Source organism: Tinamus guttatus, unplaced genomic scaffold (genome assembly GCF_059628265.1).
Source record: "Tinamus guttatus ecotype Peru unplaced genomic scaffold, ASM5962826v1 Tinamus_guttatus_pri_ptg000098l, whole genome shotgun sequence".
Taxonomy (NCBI): domain Eukaryota; kingdom Metazoa; phylum Chordata; class Aves; order Tinamiformes; family Tinamidae; genus Tinamus; species Tinamus guttatus.
This window is the reverse complement of record NW_028288632.1, coordinates 901,909-917,607: the sequence shown is the minus strand read 5'-3', so window position 1 is coordinate 917,607 and position 15,699 is coordinate 901,909. Positions and strand designations below refer to the sequence as shown.

General features: G+C 48.9%; 1 protein-coding gene and 1 long non-coding RNA gene across 2 annotated transcripts; both read right to left on the bottom strand.

Moving 5' to 3' along the window:
- Window positions 1–730: 730 nt before the first annotated feature.
- On the bottom strand, window positions 731–4,551 carry GPR162 (G protein-coupled receptor 162). Its single transcript, XM_010212367.2, has 4 exons — window positions 3,537–4,551; window positions 2,495–2,684; window positions 1,773–1,924; window positions 731–1,610 (listed from the first exon to the last, which is right to left on the bottom strand). Exons 1-4 carry the CDS (start codon window positions 4,374–4,376, stop codon window positions 1,083–1,085), a joined length of 1,710 nt encoding a protein of 569 aa, XP_010210669.1. The 5' UTR covers window positions 4,377–4,551; the 3' UTR covers window positions 731–1,082.
- A 135-nt stretch (window positions 4,552–4,686) lies between these two features.
- LOC148595434 (uncharacterized) lies at window positions 4,687–6,940 on the bottom strand. Its single transcript, XR_015913153.1, has 2 exons — window positions 6,894–6,940; window positions 4,687–5,308 (listed from the first exon to the last, which is right to left on the bottom strand). It is a non-coding gene; the product is annotated as an uncharacterized LOC148595434 (long non-coding RNA).
- Between the last annotated feature and the right edge of the window lie 8,759 nt (window positions 6,941–15,699).

Here is a 15,699-nt window from a genome sequence, read left to right as displayed (position 1 = left end):
TGCACATGAACAACCCTGTAGTTCCATGGTTGGAACTACAACCAGTGTCTGGAAGGAAAATGACCATCTTCCACAAACCAGATTGGTATGCCCCTTCTGAGATCTCTGCACAAAGTGGAAACCTCATTCAGATATCAGAGTTCACAGCTTTGATGAAATTGGCAGGTTAGGGGTCTTGCATGCGCAGTTACAACAGCAATTCCAAACTGGGCTTTTATCTAGGTGACATGCTTGGGGTGTTCTGTTTCATGAAGAATTTAAATGAAAATCAGCAGATCACACTGGGGAAGGATTTTATGGGTCAGAATCCTGCTGAAGAGAATTTAGTTGTTTCAAGCATAGGGTTGCCTCAAAGTAATACTTTTTGTTGAGCAACAGTAGAAATGACATAGGCCACTCCTGTTTAGCTGTAGATAGCTTGAGTCTCTCCTGAGATGGAGAGGAAAACTTTTCACCCAGTCTCCTCAATACAGACTTTGCTTCTGTCCCTGAGCTGTTAAATATCTGCTGCCTCCCAGATGTACTGACTAGAAAGGGGGGGGGGGGAGAGAGAGAGAGAGAGAGAGAAGGGTGCGGGGGGGGGGCGGAGAGAGAAGCAGGGAAGGAACTTTGCACATTCTGTATTTCCCTTCCAGAAGCCTGAAAAGCTTCATTAAACATTAAGCCAATCGCTTTGTTTCTATGGAAACAAAATTATTACTAATATATTATTTTAAAAACAGACACACGATTGACACTCCAAGTATAGAATTTTAATACCATCCTGTGCCTGCCTTGTCTTTTAGGGCAGGGCTAACGCGAGGGTGGAGGAGTTCACAAAGGGATGGGACTGGCTAGGGTGCCAAATGGCTTTCACAGCGGCGGTTGTGTTTATAACCTGAGAGCAGGCGCAGACCGTCCACATCCATAACAGTCCGTTCTGCAGATCTGTCACGCTTTCCCCATGACTGTGAGGTGCCTTTTCTCCTGCCTGCTGGCGAGAAAGATGAGAATGTAAATGAGTAATTGGGTCTCAGGACAAGGTGACATCTGAAGTTTTATTTAAAAATCTTGATGGCACTGAATGTTTTTGATGCTGTCTCTCAAAGTTTGGGATCCAGGAAGGTTTGAGCCTCACAGGCCTCAAGGGTCCGTTCATGTGGTGCCTGCTCTCCTTCCTGCGGATGCCAGGCTTCGTTGCCAGCCAGCGAGCAGCGCCGTGGACGGTCAGCATTCTCCTCCTCTCTGCTGCCGAGCGAGAGGCGGCGATCACGGCGTGACGTGAGCAAGAGACGGGAGTGCCGTGGGCTGCAGGCTGGAGTGGGTTGTGGCGTCTCATCGATGAATGTGGTGATCTCATCTCGGAAGAAGCAGGCACTGGAGCTGGATCCCCGGGGCATCAGCCCCCCTTCCAGAAACTGCCGGAGGGTTGTCAGCTCATCTTCTGGGGGCCGCCGGCGGTGCTGGTAGTCATGCAGCTGAGGAGGCAAGAAGCCAGGGCCTCCAGGTTTGCGGGGGGTGGAGATGCGGATATCATCGGATGAGGACCACTTGTGTAGGAAGGATGGAGCAGAGCGGTGGGAGGAGAAGATGTTTGTCTCATCATGTGACATTCTTCGGGAGATAGGGACCTGGAAAGAGGAGAAGGAGACAGTTGATGGAAGGCTTGGAGAAAAGAAAGAGTAGATGTAGCATAGTTGAGACCTTCTGAGAGAAATGAGTCAGTAGGACACAAAGATATGGGAAACCGACAGAGAAGGAAGTGGAGCTGCCCCTGCTACCCTTTGGCTCACCTGGAGATAATGCACCTTGTCCTGGGGCAACAACATGTGATGCATGGGTAGCAGCTTGATGTCCCGGGAGTCCCGCTTCACAGCTGCAGCACCATTTGCATCAAATCTCACTTTGCAGATCCTGCCATCACCATAATCCTCACATACCCCATCTGTTGGCAAAGGGGAGAACAGCAGGAAAGGTTTCTCTGCTAAAAGATGAGTATTATCAAGGCACCCAGACACCTCTGTAATGCTTGTCTGTTTTTTGCCACCCTGCTCGCAGCTCTCTGAACTTCTAAGGACTTCTTTCCATTTCCAGCAGGGCTAAAGTACACAGAAGATTGCCTTTTTCTCCTGTCCCACTTATAAATCTCTCACCACCACAATTTGATTGGGCCTTTGCATCCGCAGGCCTGGCTAAGGGCTTGTGTGTCATTTTCATTGTGGTCTGATGGCTACGCATCACCTCTGTTCTCAGGCCTACTGTGGAGCTGTTGCACTAATTGTTCCTGGATGGTCGTCAGTCCTTATGGTGGCATATGAATGCCAGAGCTTTCTCCAGAATACATTGCCTTATGGTTGCCAACTTTAAGCTTAAATATGAATCCTACCTAGACCCCCACAACAGCAGTTCCATTGCCACTGGGTCCTTTTCTCAAGGCAGAATCAGTCTCTCCTCCGTGGTCTTGAAGGGACAGTATTTGTGAGGAAAGGTGGTTTTGGGTTGATGAGAGTCTTACCATCATCTCCGTCTTCCTCAGACATGATAGCCACACACTGTTCCCACACAGTGCGGAGGTCTGCCCGGTAGCGCTCACAGGACCAGATGAAGGAGGGGAGCAGCAGGGTCTGCACCATGGAGCACCAGAGCACAGCCAGAACCATCCAGGTGGGGGCTGTATCATAGCGCAGGCTGAAAAAGCTCACAACCTTTGAGATGGGAGAGAAAATCAGGGCCATGAAAAAGGTAAAAGACAGGAATGGGGTCAAGGGAGAAAGATACCGTTAGTCAATTTTGTATTAGTATGTAATCTATAAATGAAGGCTTCTTCAAGTAATTACCCCAGGCCCTGTTTTAAAAAGTTTTTCTAGGGTGTTGTCCCAGGTTTGCTGGAGGGTGTTCTGAGCTGTCCTCTCTCTAACCTGAGCAGTACGCTTAGCATGCCCCTTTCCAGAGCTCATTATGAGCTGGAGCTAAATAGGCGCTAACAAAGGACACGGTGATTGGAAAAAAAAACGAAAGAAAAAAAAAAAGAAAAAGAAAAATGGTGACTAAGCCTCTGCTCCCTTAATGGTTCCCTTAGTAAACTTTCTCAGCTCTTCAGTGTTCAGAAAATCAACCAGCCAGTCAAAACATGAATGCTGACTATGAACATGCAAGCAGAAGGGAAAAGGAAACTGACAGCAACAGCTTTTAAAGCTGGTGTATCAGTTCTCCAGAAGCAAATCAGAGAAATCAAAATCTCATCATTTTTAGGTATGTAAATCACCTTGTAAGTATGCAGAATAATTTCCTCTCCAGTCTCTTCTTAGCTGTTTCTAACTTTCACAGAGTTTTCAGCTGTGTAATGTGTATTCTTAAGACAAGACTAAACACAGAGAAAAGGTTCCCGTAGATGTAAGCAATCTCTTTAAAACTGGCCCTAAGAATTATGGAGGTTCAGATGCGGCAACTCTGTCATCGGCAGACGGAAGACAGAGCTTCTAGTCTAAACTCAAAACAAACAAAAAATTAGTTTAACTGTGGACTCTGTGAAGGGAAAGGGGAAGCTCGCTGCTTACCAAGATAGGCACCCCAGTGAGTGTGTCATACAGGAAGACAATAGCGCTGATGAGGTTGGTCATCTGCAAGGAGGTCTTGGCTGACTCAGAGCCATCCAGGGAAGACCTCCTTTTGCCTCGCACATCCTCCACTACAATGGCTGGCACATTGAAAGTGTTGTGTGCTGAGGAAGAACACGAGGATGACGCTTCCTCTGTCCGCTGATGGCGGCACTGCCGGCGTCTTCTGTGTGCCCACAGGGTCTGGTAGAAAGTGATACCCACGCACACCAAGCCCATGACGATTCCCCCAAGAAGCAGAAGGCTGAAGCAGACGCCAAAGCCCAGTCCTATCTTGCTGACAATGAACTGGCAGCCACGGGCATAGTAGCGCTCGCCGTTGTTGTGCCAGCCGATAGAGGGCAGGGTGGAGAGGATGAATGACACCATCCAGATGCCCATGACTGCGTGCAGAGCCTGCTTCTTGGCATTGCTTAGCCGATAATTTACTGGCCATCTCACCATCCACATGCGGTGGTAGGAGAGGGAGGCCACTGTGAAGCAGGTGGCCAGAGCCAGCGTGTAGTATGTGGAGACAAAGACCTTGCAGATGCTCTCGTTCCAGTCATAGTCAGAGGACTCACGCCGCAGCTGCACCACAGCGTAGGTGGTGAGGGGCACTGCTGCCATGAGGATGTGGGTCCCAGCAAGGAAGCATAGGAGCAGCTCCAGCGGCTTGTGTTTCTGTTGCTTGGCTGTGATGCTGAGAATAATCCAGGAGTTGGCCAAGAGGGCTAACATCCCGCATGCTAGCCACCACAGAGAGTTGTTGTGCAAGGTGGCCTCTGATGAGTCCCCCATGCTGCCACTCCCACTAGGCTTCACCCTGCCCCTGTTGCTGGGATTTTGTAAGAGGGTGAAAGGGACTCCACATGGAGGTAACCACGTCCCTCCTCATCTGCTGCTGCTATTATGCAAGGTGTATGCACGCTGGAGCGTGTCCTCACAGCATTGTCATCAGGTGCTAGGCAGAGAGGCAAGAGAGAGGCTAGGCAGAGAGCCTGCCACTCTGTCCTTCAGGCCTCCCCTTCCTTCTTGTTTGCTTATATTTTTTTCACTTGCTCTATCTCTTCCACCTGCTTTTTCCCTTGTTCTCTTTCTTTTCCCTTCTTCCACTTTTTCTCTCTCTCATAAGCACTTGTCAGCACTTCTTCCCGCACTCTCTTGCACTCTTTTTTTTTTCTCCCCATCTATTTTATCTCCCTCCTCCACTCTTCCCCCAGAGAAAAAGCTCTCCTTACTTCATGTGCCTCCCAGACACTTTCTGTCTCTGGGACCACCTTCTCCTCGGAATTTTGAAGGCTACAGGCAAACAGGAATTGTTAGGGCTCCAGACAGTTTGGTCCCTGGTGCCCAGTGTCCTAGTGAATGAGGAGCTGGCAAAGTGATATAGAGAAAAAGGGAGGCAGGAGAAAGGTCCTGGGGATATGGCAAGGGTGGCACATACACAGCGTGTAATCCCTCACTCACCAAGTGCCACACTCTTGGCCAGGCAGATCGATATTCCTGCCAAGACTGTCAAAGAATTGTTGGCAGAGAGTGATGGGTGGGGAGAAGATGCAAAGAGTTCCCTGTGCAAGAGCCCATGGCACCCTCACTACTTTTATGAAGTCCTCCAGGGCTCAGTCTGCTCCTTCCAGCTGCCCTGCCCGGCACTAGCAAACGATAACGCGATGGGAGGAGGGGAAGATCCTGCTCAAAGGTTCCCTTGGAGATTCAGGGCATGAGGTTCACTGCAGAAGACAGAAGACAGAAAAAGTAATTTAAGATCATTCTGTCTCCCCAGATCTTTCTCTCTTCTTGCCCACACAAACACATTGTCATGACTTTGATCATGCAGATCTCTCCCTTTGTCTTTCAGAGAAAAGAAGAGCCAGTCCATACCCAGCTCTGCTTGGGTGCTGGTACAGAGCACTCCCTCTAGCACACCTAGGCTCCCTGCTGTTCCAGCCTCAGGCTCCCCACCTAAGGCTTTAATAAGGCCACTTTCCTCACCGAGGCCTCATGCACATTGTTCCCTGCCACCGTGGACCCATTCTTGCCGCATTCCTGCACTGACACTCCTTGCTCCATGTGAACCGCCTCCTTAGCTGCACCAGCTTTGGCATCTCAGTATTTCTCCAAATTTTAACCTGCCTTTGTTGTTTTGTCCCATTTGTGAACATGCGCCAGCACTCTGGCAGAATGTTTAAACCCAGATGCACCCATAGCTTTTAAGCACAAGCCTTTCGGCTCCATACCTAGCTCATCTACTAAGGTATCTCTGTTCTCCAGACACACCACAGTTAGAAATTTAACAAGACTTCTCATCTAATCCTGGAACTACTCATGACTAGTCTACTCATCTTTGACGGTGACCATCAGTCCTATCAACCCAGTCCCCCTCTTCTGTCTTCACCTATAGGGTATATTCAGGTGGTCTATTCCAGGAAGGCATAGGCTTGATCTGAACAAATACAAACTTAATCTTTTTGTGAAGGGGAATGGTGTCCTCCCAGTCTGAGCTGATGGCTCCCCATTCCCACCCTTCCCCTACCCTCTAGATCTCAGCATTTTCTTGCCTTCTAGGAAACCACCTGAGGCTTTGCCTCCTCCTTGTCTCTTCTTGGAGCAGTTTGTCATGATTGGATTCAGTAGGCCCTGTTCTGCCCTTCTTAAAGCATGTGTTTTTCCCCAAAACCACCACACTTGCAGTTAGGCCTGTGGCCTCTGGAGACAGGGAGCTCGCAAGCCCTGACAACCCAGGGGGGCCGAATTTTCTTGCAGCCCTCCCTGCTGCCGCCTTTGCCCCCCGGCTGGATCCCTGCAGGAGGCAGGAGCCCTGCCTTGCACCCGCTTGCCTGGGGGCCCGACCCTGCGCCCCGGGTGCCAGCAGGAGCGGAGCTGCAGCCCCGCCGCTCCAGGAGGGCTCCGCTTGCCTCGTCTCCCGCCCCACCGAGGGCCCCGCCGCTCCCCACGCGGCGGGCGAGCGCGAGGTGACCTGCGGGGCGCTGGAAGACTCCTGGGGGCAGGTGACTCAGGGAAAGGCGGCGGCGGGGGGTCTGAGGGGAGGGTGACCCAGATACCCTGGCAGGAAACGCTGGAGCAACCGGCGCGGCCGCCGTGGGGCCGAGGGGGCGCCGGGCGGCGGCGCGGGGCTGCTCGAGGCCGCCCCCCGCCCCGTGCCCCGTCCCCCACCCGGCGGAACGGCCGGGAGGCGCCGCTGCGGCGGCTGCGGGGCGGCGCCGGGAGCGCGGCCCGGGGGGCAGCGCGGGCGGGGGGGCGCCGGCCCGGCGGGGCGGCCATAGCGGCGCCGGCAGCCGCGGGGACCCATCTTACCTCTCGCCGGAGCCCGCGCTGCCATGGCGACAGGAGCATCGCGGCGCCCGCCGCGACGCTGCCCGGCTGCGCGCCCCCGGCCCGGCCCGGCCCGGCCCGGCCCGCCCGCGGCGACGCCACGGGCAGCGGCCCCGCGCTGCGGCCACCGCCGGCCGGGACGACGGCGAGGGGCGAGCGGCGGCGGCGGGCAGCGCCGCGCCGAGCAGCCAGGGGGCGGGCCGGGCGCCGCCGTCCCGGCCCCTCCTGCCGCCCGGCCCCGGCGGCGGGTCCGGGCGGGGGCGGGCGGCGAGGCCGGGGCGGGGGGAGGCGGGCGCGTGTGGGGGAGACGGGAGCGTGGGTGTCTGTCTGCGTGTCTGTGTGTCTACGCGTGTCTGCGCGTGTCTGCGTGTGTCTGCGTGTATCTGTGTGTCTGCGTGTGCTTTACGTGCCTTGCTCTGACCTGCTCGGGGCCGCAGGTAGGCGCCGCGGGCAGCTGGAGCCCAGCCGCCAGCAGTGCCTGTGGGCTTTTCCACATACAGACTGTATTTCTCCTTTCTCCCTGTATCACGCAACAAGTTTGGAGACCCAAAAGGATGAAAAGTTGGGTCTGAGCAGGCAGAACATGCCCAGCCACCATTCCCAAAGCAGGAGGGTTATGAGGGTATGAGGAAGTTGGGAGAATGGATGCTGGCTAGGGGGGAAGCAGAGGGGCTAGCACCAGCAGAGGGGCCCAGAGGGTAAGCCTGGAGAGTATGGGCCTCACCACAGGCACCTACTGCCCTGGCTGGGCTCGTGCCTCCAGAGCTGACTTGGTTGGCCCAGCTGTTGTGATGTCTCCTTCTGTGGCTAGCAGCATGGTGCCACAACCAAAGGAAGGAGAAGGGAAGGGAGCAGGGAGAGTGCGCCTGTGGCTCAAATGAAAATCAGTTGTGTCAGGAAAGTAAACCACCCCCTCCAGTTGTGGGACATCAGTGAGGACAATCCAGGCTAGAAAGTCTTCACAAGACAGTAAACATCTCCACTTCCACAGTCACTATCTTGTTAAAAAGGTGCAGGCACCAGCACCTGTCTCACCCTTCTTTCATTCAGGACCTGACCTCTCCTGAGATCTTTACTCCACTTCCCCCTGACAGAAGTGGGGTGGCATGGGAGTCCGTGTTTCTGGGCACTTCCTGTGCAGCTGCAATAGCGCTAGCACTTTAGTTTGAATCAGAACCACACAAGCAATTCAGGTGAAAGAAACCGGCAAGATATGCATTTAATGTGCTCCACAGATTAATGGGAATTCCTCTTTGTTTTGGGCTACAAATTGTCTGAGGTCACCAAAGCATCCTCAGTGTGGTCACTGAGTCCTCAGCATCAGCTGTTTCGCTATACAGGGCTGCTCCTACTGCACCACTCTGTCTGCTAACATAGATGTTAAATCTAGGAATCCAGAGTTTCCTCAGTTTTGCCACCCCGTACAATAGGACAGATTTTCTACATCACTATAAATAACATCTGAGGTGATCCCAAGTGCCTCAGGTGCCAAGGTATTTCATCCAAATTTGTGTATTTCATCCCCAGCAACAAGGGATAATGCGTGATAAAGGTGGCCCTTTTCTCTGCTGGAGGCTTTTCTGCCTCTCAGACTCAGGGACAGCAGAGAAAGCAGCTTCAGAGATGTAAAAGGATATGCTCTGAGATAAAATTTGTTTGCATTGAATTAGCAGTTGTGATTGGGGCCTGCTTTAGAGACAGTACGAATCAAGAATGATTCGAATAAAAATAGCTTTGTCTCAGATAGATGTAAAGGCATATTTTTTGGGAAGATGAATGGCTACATGCAGCTGTGCTCTAGTTATTCTTTGGTGTGCAAGAATTGCCAAGATGGGACAGCCATGGTTGTCTTGGTTATGCATCTAAGTGTTCACCCCAGCAGTGGCAGGAATGGGAGACACTTGAGAAAAAGAGACAATTATGGAACAGCCTGCTCCCCACAGTCTTTTCAACTCTTGTCATTTGTGGGAGGTTTATGCCTTGAAGTGAGAAGGTCTTTATCCATAAATGTAAACATTTGTGCAGCTCCAATTGTGTCATTTATATGAATTTCTTAATGCGATAACTTACACATTACCATCCGCTTGTGATTCAGAAGTTGAGTCTCCTTCGTGTGAGTTGTTAGCCTTCCTGTGTGGGTGAATAAATCCTTTTGCTATCTCTGGGAAGCAGCAAACCAAGCTTCCGACGCTTTCTGCCCTGCTACCTCAGCTTCACTCAGGTAGTGGCATCCTCTATCCTAGTATTCCTTCATGGTCTGGGCTACACCTGACAGCAAAAGGTGAATAGAGCTGCATGAAGATAGGTCTTCCTATCACAAGGGGGCTTCTTGTATTTTGGAATGTGGCTGGGTTCTTAGTTTGAAGGAAATTACAAACTGCAGATTTACCATGGAGAGGGATGGACCAAGTGGTAAGGAGAAGAGCATTTAGCCTAAAGCTGTCATACTCCCGTATAGATAGGGATGTCTATATGGATTATAAAGACTTCATTTACGTATTTATTCAAGACTTTCATACTCCTAGTTTCACTAAGCAGTGGGATGCAACTGCATATGTGCTATACCCTACAAGTGCATGTACAAAGAAGGCTCAGTGCTTTCACCAAGGGTTGACTTAAATCTTTGGAAAATCTGAAGCACCACGGTACAGGGTTCCCTGTGTGTCCAGGACTTCTGGAAACCACCAGGTTTTCCTGAGCACACCCTTACAGTGCATGCTCATCGTAAATTTCAGGGCCTTTTTGGAGCTGACTGTGGATGTCCCAGACTTGAAGGTCCTGCAGATCCTGGTGTCTCCTTCTCCAAGGCAATCTGACAAGTCTCAGAGGCCTGTAGTAACTCTGGAAGCACAGACTCCTTAGCTACTCAAGGTGAGCTGTCAAAGCACCAAGTAGCCAGCAAGCAGGAAATCAAGCAGCTCTCAAAATCAGCTTTGTGAAAATCATATAATCTCTATGATATATCTGAGTGAACATGCATATTGTAATGAAAACAAGCTTTACCACTGTTGGCTTTGGCCAGATCTGAATTTGTGATACAGGAGCTAGAAGAGAGACTCTCAGACTCATCTCCTTTGCCAAGTGTCCTGGGAAGTACTCAGAGATATATAACAGCTAAGAGTGGTTTTTAATCCCTGAAGAGCCAGGACAGACTCTGACCAATTTTCTGCTTTCCTGGGGCTCAGTAACTCACAAGAGTATCCTAAGGCATCCAGGCCAGAAATAACATTGGTATTACCATGTCAGGCTAAAAACTGTTTCCTGAAGAAGTTCATTGCTTAAAATCTGCTCTTTCTGGACAGCAATTCTGCAGATCTGAGCAGATGTTTTCCAAGTAGATGCCCCATATTCCTAGAGATATCATTAACTGAAAAGCAAACAGCAAAATCATAAAAGCAAAAGCATTAACAGAGTATCCAAGTTCACTTCTAGGGCCTTAGTATGTTTGCAGCTCCTAGTTCAAGGTCTGGACAGTGACCATGGAATGCTTTACATGTGTTTCTCACAGATCATGGATGCAATTAAATCCATGTTCTTAGAGCCCCAACAGATATTCTACCAGTGTTTTACATAATTTCTCGTGATGCTGCACTGCTGCACTTACTAGCTCTCCTGGCATTGTTCCTGGCTCTTTGAGCGGGGTGTGGTTAATGGGTAACAATAACTCAGCCAGGCAGATACATTAGCGTATTCATTCAGAAATGACAAAGAGACTGCAATGTAGATTTATCGTACTAAAGCCCTAGGTTCTATTTCCAGCACTGTATGAAAAGATTTGGTGAGATTTCTCAGCTAATTTATCTGCAATGGGCAAGTGATAATAGCTCAGCTCAAGGGACAGAAGACCTTCACTAATACTGGTTATGAGATACATAGAAATATTAATGGTTTGCAGTGTAAAAACTAAGATTCAGACTTGCTGATGCTTGTTTATAGCTAACTATACTTTTCCTTAGGCATTTAGGCATTTGCTAAAAGACTTTTTCCTCTCGTATGCATGATTATTTTTATATGATATATTTCTTGAGAAAAGGAAGTACTAAGAGAGGATTATCAAATGTATGGTTGTTATCAAGCTGCATAACATTTGGCAGAGTATATTCTCTTCCTCTTCCCACCCTTCTACATGATATAATGATTTGTGTGTTCTTCTCTTCTGCATATTACTGATTCCTTCTTCACTTCTGGCCTCAGTGATATCCTAGGGACAGTGAGTTCCAGACTGTACACGATGTAAAACTGTCCTTTCAGAATTTACTTGTGCCACTTTTTCAAGATTGTTGAACACTAATTTGTTCTCTTACTCAGAAAGGATAAATAAGAGCCCTTGAATCCTTAATTTAGGAACCTGCAATATTTGGAGGGAGCTGAAATGATTTCTTTACTTTGCATCTGTTAACCCAGAATTACATCATTCATATGACAGCCGGTTCCCCTAGCTTGTCTAAGAATGTTTGAGGTTTCTCAAGATTAGGTTGCCTTCTTTGCTCAGAAAGGGGCTGTGATTTCAGGAGGGCCAGCCTTCAGAAGTCTACATCTGCTGGGTACAATGGGCCTCTGCCAGGGGAGCCCTCTCAAGCATCCTCTGCAGTTCCAGCTGGTGTGGTCACCCCTTCAGAGCTGTGGCCCTCACAAAGCTGGTGCCGCTGTGGTTGCTCTTCACCTGGAGGACATCACCTCTCCCCAGCCACTTCAGAGCATAATGTACTTGTGAGCTCCAAGAAAGGACTTCCCAGCCCCAGCATCTGAAGTGGACATTTGGACACTAGCCAGTTAGTGCTGAAGAACTGAGGAGCTGATGTTTCTCCTCCCTTTCCTGCTGATTCCCTGCCTAGTACGCAGTGTCTGCCACCACCATTCTGCTATTTTCTAAATCTCCAAATCTGGAATACTTTGGCACCTCTAAGGTTCAGCCCAGCTGGCTACAAAACAAACAGGAGCAGTGCCAAAGAGTACTTTAGAGGGGATTTTGCGGGAGGATGCTGACATGAGGAAGCTGAAGTGGCAAAGGTAGCCCGCTGTGATTTGGAGGTGCTGCTCAGATACGCGTGCAGGAACAAATCCCAATGGCTCTCCTAGCAAAAATACACTTGTAAATACACTAAGAAAAGAACCGATCCAGACCTGAACAGTTACAGGGATCTCATGCTCCTATTATACCCTCGCCCTCAAGGCTGAGGAGTCATTAAAATGAACAGTCATACTGCAAACTGTTCATTTTTTTTCCTATGAAATAGAGAGACATGTAAAGAGGCTTAAGCATCCATCTTCTTCCTTTCTAGACTTTGGAAATGTGGAAGTAAACACACAGGGTCATTTGCCTCTGAATACTGAAGGATGCGAACGTTTTGAATGTTTCGCTGCAAAGCCCGCAGGGAGCACGAGTCACATGGGCTGCCTCAGCAGATCAGTCTGACAAACTCCACCAAATCACAGCTTCACATTGCACTCAAAGGGCAGCAAGACACTGGGAAGAAGGAAACTTGAGAAGGCAAGGCTAGGGGCTGGGGTTATTTCAGCCCGTATATTTCTAGTTCAGCAGAACTGTATAAGGCAGTGTATTCATAGCTGTGTCAAAACTCCTTCCTATCCTGGGGCAAACTAGCCTGTGGGTACTGACAAGGGACTGGAGACAGATCCAAAGAACCGAAGTGTGTGGATAGTCATGCTTTTTCCTTTCTGCAGCACATAAGCACAGGGAAGAGCAGTATTGGAAAGATCAACACAGAATCACAGAATATCTGAGGTTGGAAGGGAGACCTCTGGAGATCATCTAGTCTCTGGTCCAACCCCTCTGCTCAAGCCGGGTCATGTCGCACAGGGTCATGTCCAGGCGGATTTTGGATATCTCCAGAGAAAGAGACTCCACAACCTCTGTGGGCAGCCTGTTCCAGTGCTTGTCACCCTCACAATAAAGAAGTTTTTTCCTTGTATTTGTATGGAACTGCCTGTGTTTCTGTTTGTGCCCATTGTCCTGTCGCTGAGCAACACTGAAAATAGTCTGGTCCCATCCAGTTGATATCCTCCCTTAAAATATTTGTATACATTGATAAGATCCCCTCTTAGTCTTGTCTTCTTTAGGCTAACAGTCCCAGTTTTCTTAGCCTCTCCTCATATGAGATGCTCCAGTCCCCTACTCATCTTTGTCGGCCTACTCTGGACTCTGTTGTAGTTACATGTCTCTCTTGTACTGGACACACACACACAAAACTAGGGAAAATTTCTCAGCTTTTTCTATGGCTATTTGTTAATTCATTCCCACATCACTGCACAGTGCTCTGGCTGCTGTTGCCATTTTTTTAAAATGATACCAGGTCTGTCTTTCTGGGTCCTACCATCATCTCAGGTCGTCAACTCTGTTGATCTGTCATTGCTTGATAAAGTATGTCTGTCATTGTGGTGTTGTGTTTTAGGGTTGTATCTCACTCTAGTTTGTATTGTGCAAAGGCATCATCCTATTGCCTAATTGCCTAATACCCTTTTCACACTTCGGAAAGGGAGCACTCCTCTATGCCTCCTGAGCAGGATCAGGATATAGCCAAGACAGCCTGTAAAGCCTTTGGATACCACAAGGAAGGGACCACTTGGCATCACATCTCTAAAAACATGTTTTAAACGCCACGTAGCAGAGCTGCTGCTATACTATTGCAGCATAGACTACAAAGAAAGAGTTGTGTCAGAAGGGAAGCATTTTGTTAAGTACAATAAGCCAGGTCTGCTGAAGGTGGTGTTGCAAGCCACCCCAGCTGGAGACTCATCAGGCACCTTTGCACTGACATTCACATTTTTTCTTGCAAGTTTGCGCTCATCTGCTTTGAACTGTCTTTCCTCCACCTCCCCACTTCCTTACAGCCCACACAAAGCTTTTAATATTGCACTTGGATACAGCTCTCTGCAAAACCCATCTAGGACTCAGCCTGTGGATGATTCTTCTTGCTGTCAGGTGGTTTGTACATCTAGGGAACAAAGCAAATTGTTGTGTGAAAAGATACAGAAAGGACAGAAGCCAGGAAAAAAAAAAAGAGGTTTTGTAGGTTTGGAGATGGTTGTACTTGCAGGTAAGTTTCAAATGGGGGCAGAATAGGGCTGGAATCATGACTACTGAGGTCATGAGCCCTACTGAGCAGTTTGTAGCAGTGAGGAAGGCCTTTCACTTTTGAGAGAGCAAAAAAAAAAAAAATCCATGTTGGAGAACTGGAAGCTGTGCATGTATTGACTGAGCTGTGCACTCCAGTGTCACCACTAAATCCATGGAAAAGCCACCAAGCCATGTGCGAACTCATAAGAAGACATCCTATGCTGTGTGAATGGCGGCTTCACAGTGTTCTGAAGATCATTTCTAATTATGATTAGAGATTCAGCCTTTGGCCACTTGCAGGGACTTTGTGTGCCTCTGTCAGCATTTACGTTTGCCACATGAGAGCAGAACTTGGCACGGACTTTGCTGTACCGCTCATTGCGTGGGACAACACGGCTGGGAGAGAGCGTTGCTGCCTGTTAGCATGAAATCAGGGTTGTGTTGAGATGGACGTGCTGCGATGTTTGAGTGCAAGTGCGGTCAGCTCTGTCATGCAGAGTAGACACTTCCAAGCTCTTGTAGCTTGGCTAAGGAGCTGTCCTAGGTGCAGGTTTTCTTTGCTATTCATGTATTTATCTCCACAGAATCCAGGTTTGAGGCATTTAAGAGCTCTGATGGAGGCCAGGTAGGTTCTATTAGCTTAGTGTTTTTTAATGTTTCTTTATCAAAGAAGTTTTAAGGTTTTTTGTTTGATTTTGTTTGTTTGTTTGTTTGTTTTTAGGTACATAGGTCTTTGGTTCAGCTGCCAGAGTCTCAGGTGAGCATTGGAGCTACTGGAGATGGCTGCAGTGCTCTGCTCTGGATATCGGTATGAGTGTGTAATCTAGTGGTTTACACAATGGCTTTGTGTAATCTAGCGGTTATGTAAGGAAAAGGGTCCGGACAGCAGGTCTAGAGGTTGGTTTTAATACTGGGAAATATACCAAGCGCTTTGCCATAACAATTATTTTGAACACCGTTTATGCTTATTTCCTCCATACAGCTCCCAAGCATAAGCTTCAGTTGACTTCTCCTTAAGTCCTGATCCTGTCTCCTTTGGCAGACTTATGGGTCTCGATTAGCTCCCAAGCTGTGTTAGGCATTTGGGAATAGGACATGAGCAGAAAGAGTGACTGTATTCACACGGATTTGGACTAAGCTTTTTTCCCAGAATTAATGTAGTTTTGTATTCACAGGCACAAACTATGGGAATGAAAATATTCCTAGGGAATGAGGTTGGGAAGGAAAATGACATAATCAGATGATCGTAGAAGAACAGGCATTCCACTGGTGGCTATGCAAGGGCTGGCCCACACCTGCTGCCCCAGCTGCGCGGGGCTGCATCTGCTCTCCAGGAGAGAGCAGTTTTTGTGGCGTGTTTCAGCAAATAAGGGTGAAAGGTTTCCTCCAGCTTGCAGGTGTCATCTCTACCATTGTTGCCACCTGGTATATTTACTGTCGATAACTATGTGATGCTGACATGACTGTTACAGAGAAAAAAATCCTCCTTGTACACCACACATCCTACAAGGGGGTCACCGCATCAGAAGCGATTTCCACAGTGTAGGGTCTCTTTTTGCCTCTCCTCAGCAAACCTGGAGTAAAGGAACAAACCTGAACTACAGTGAGTGACAGCTAAAGCTGCAGAGCATATTAAAGCCTTTATAAACCATCTCTAGCAGAAAGTAGAATAATAATTTACATAAGCACAGGAGTTCTGCGTACATATTT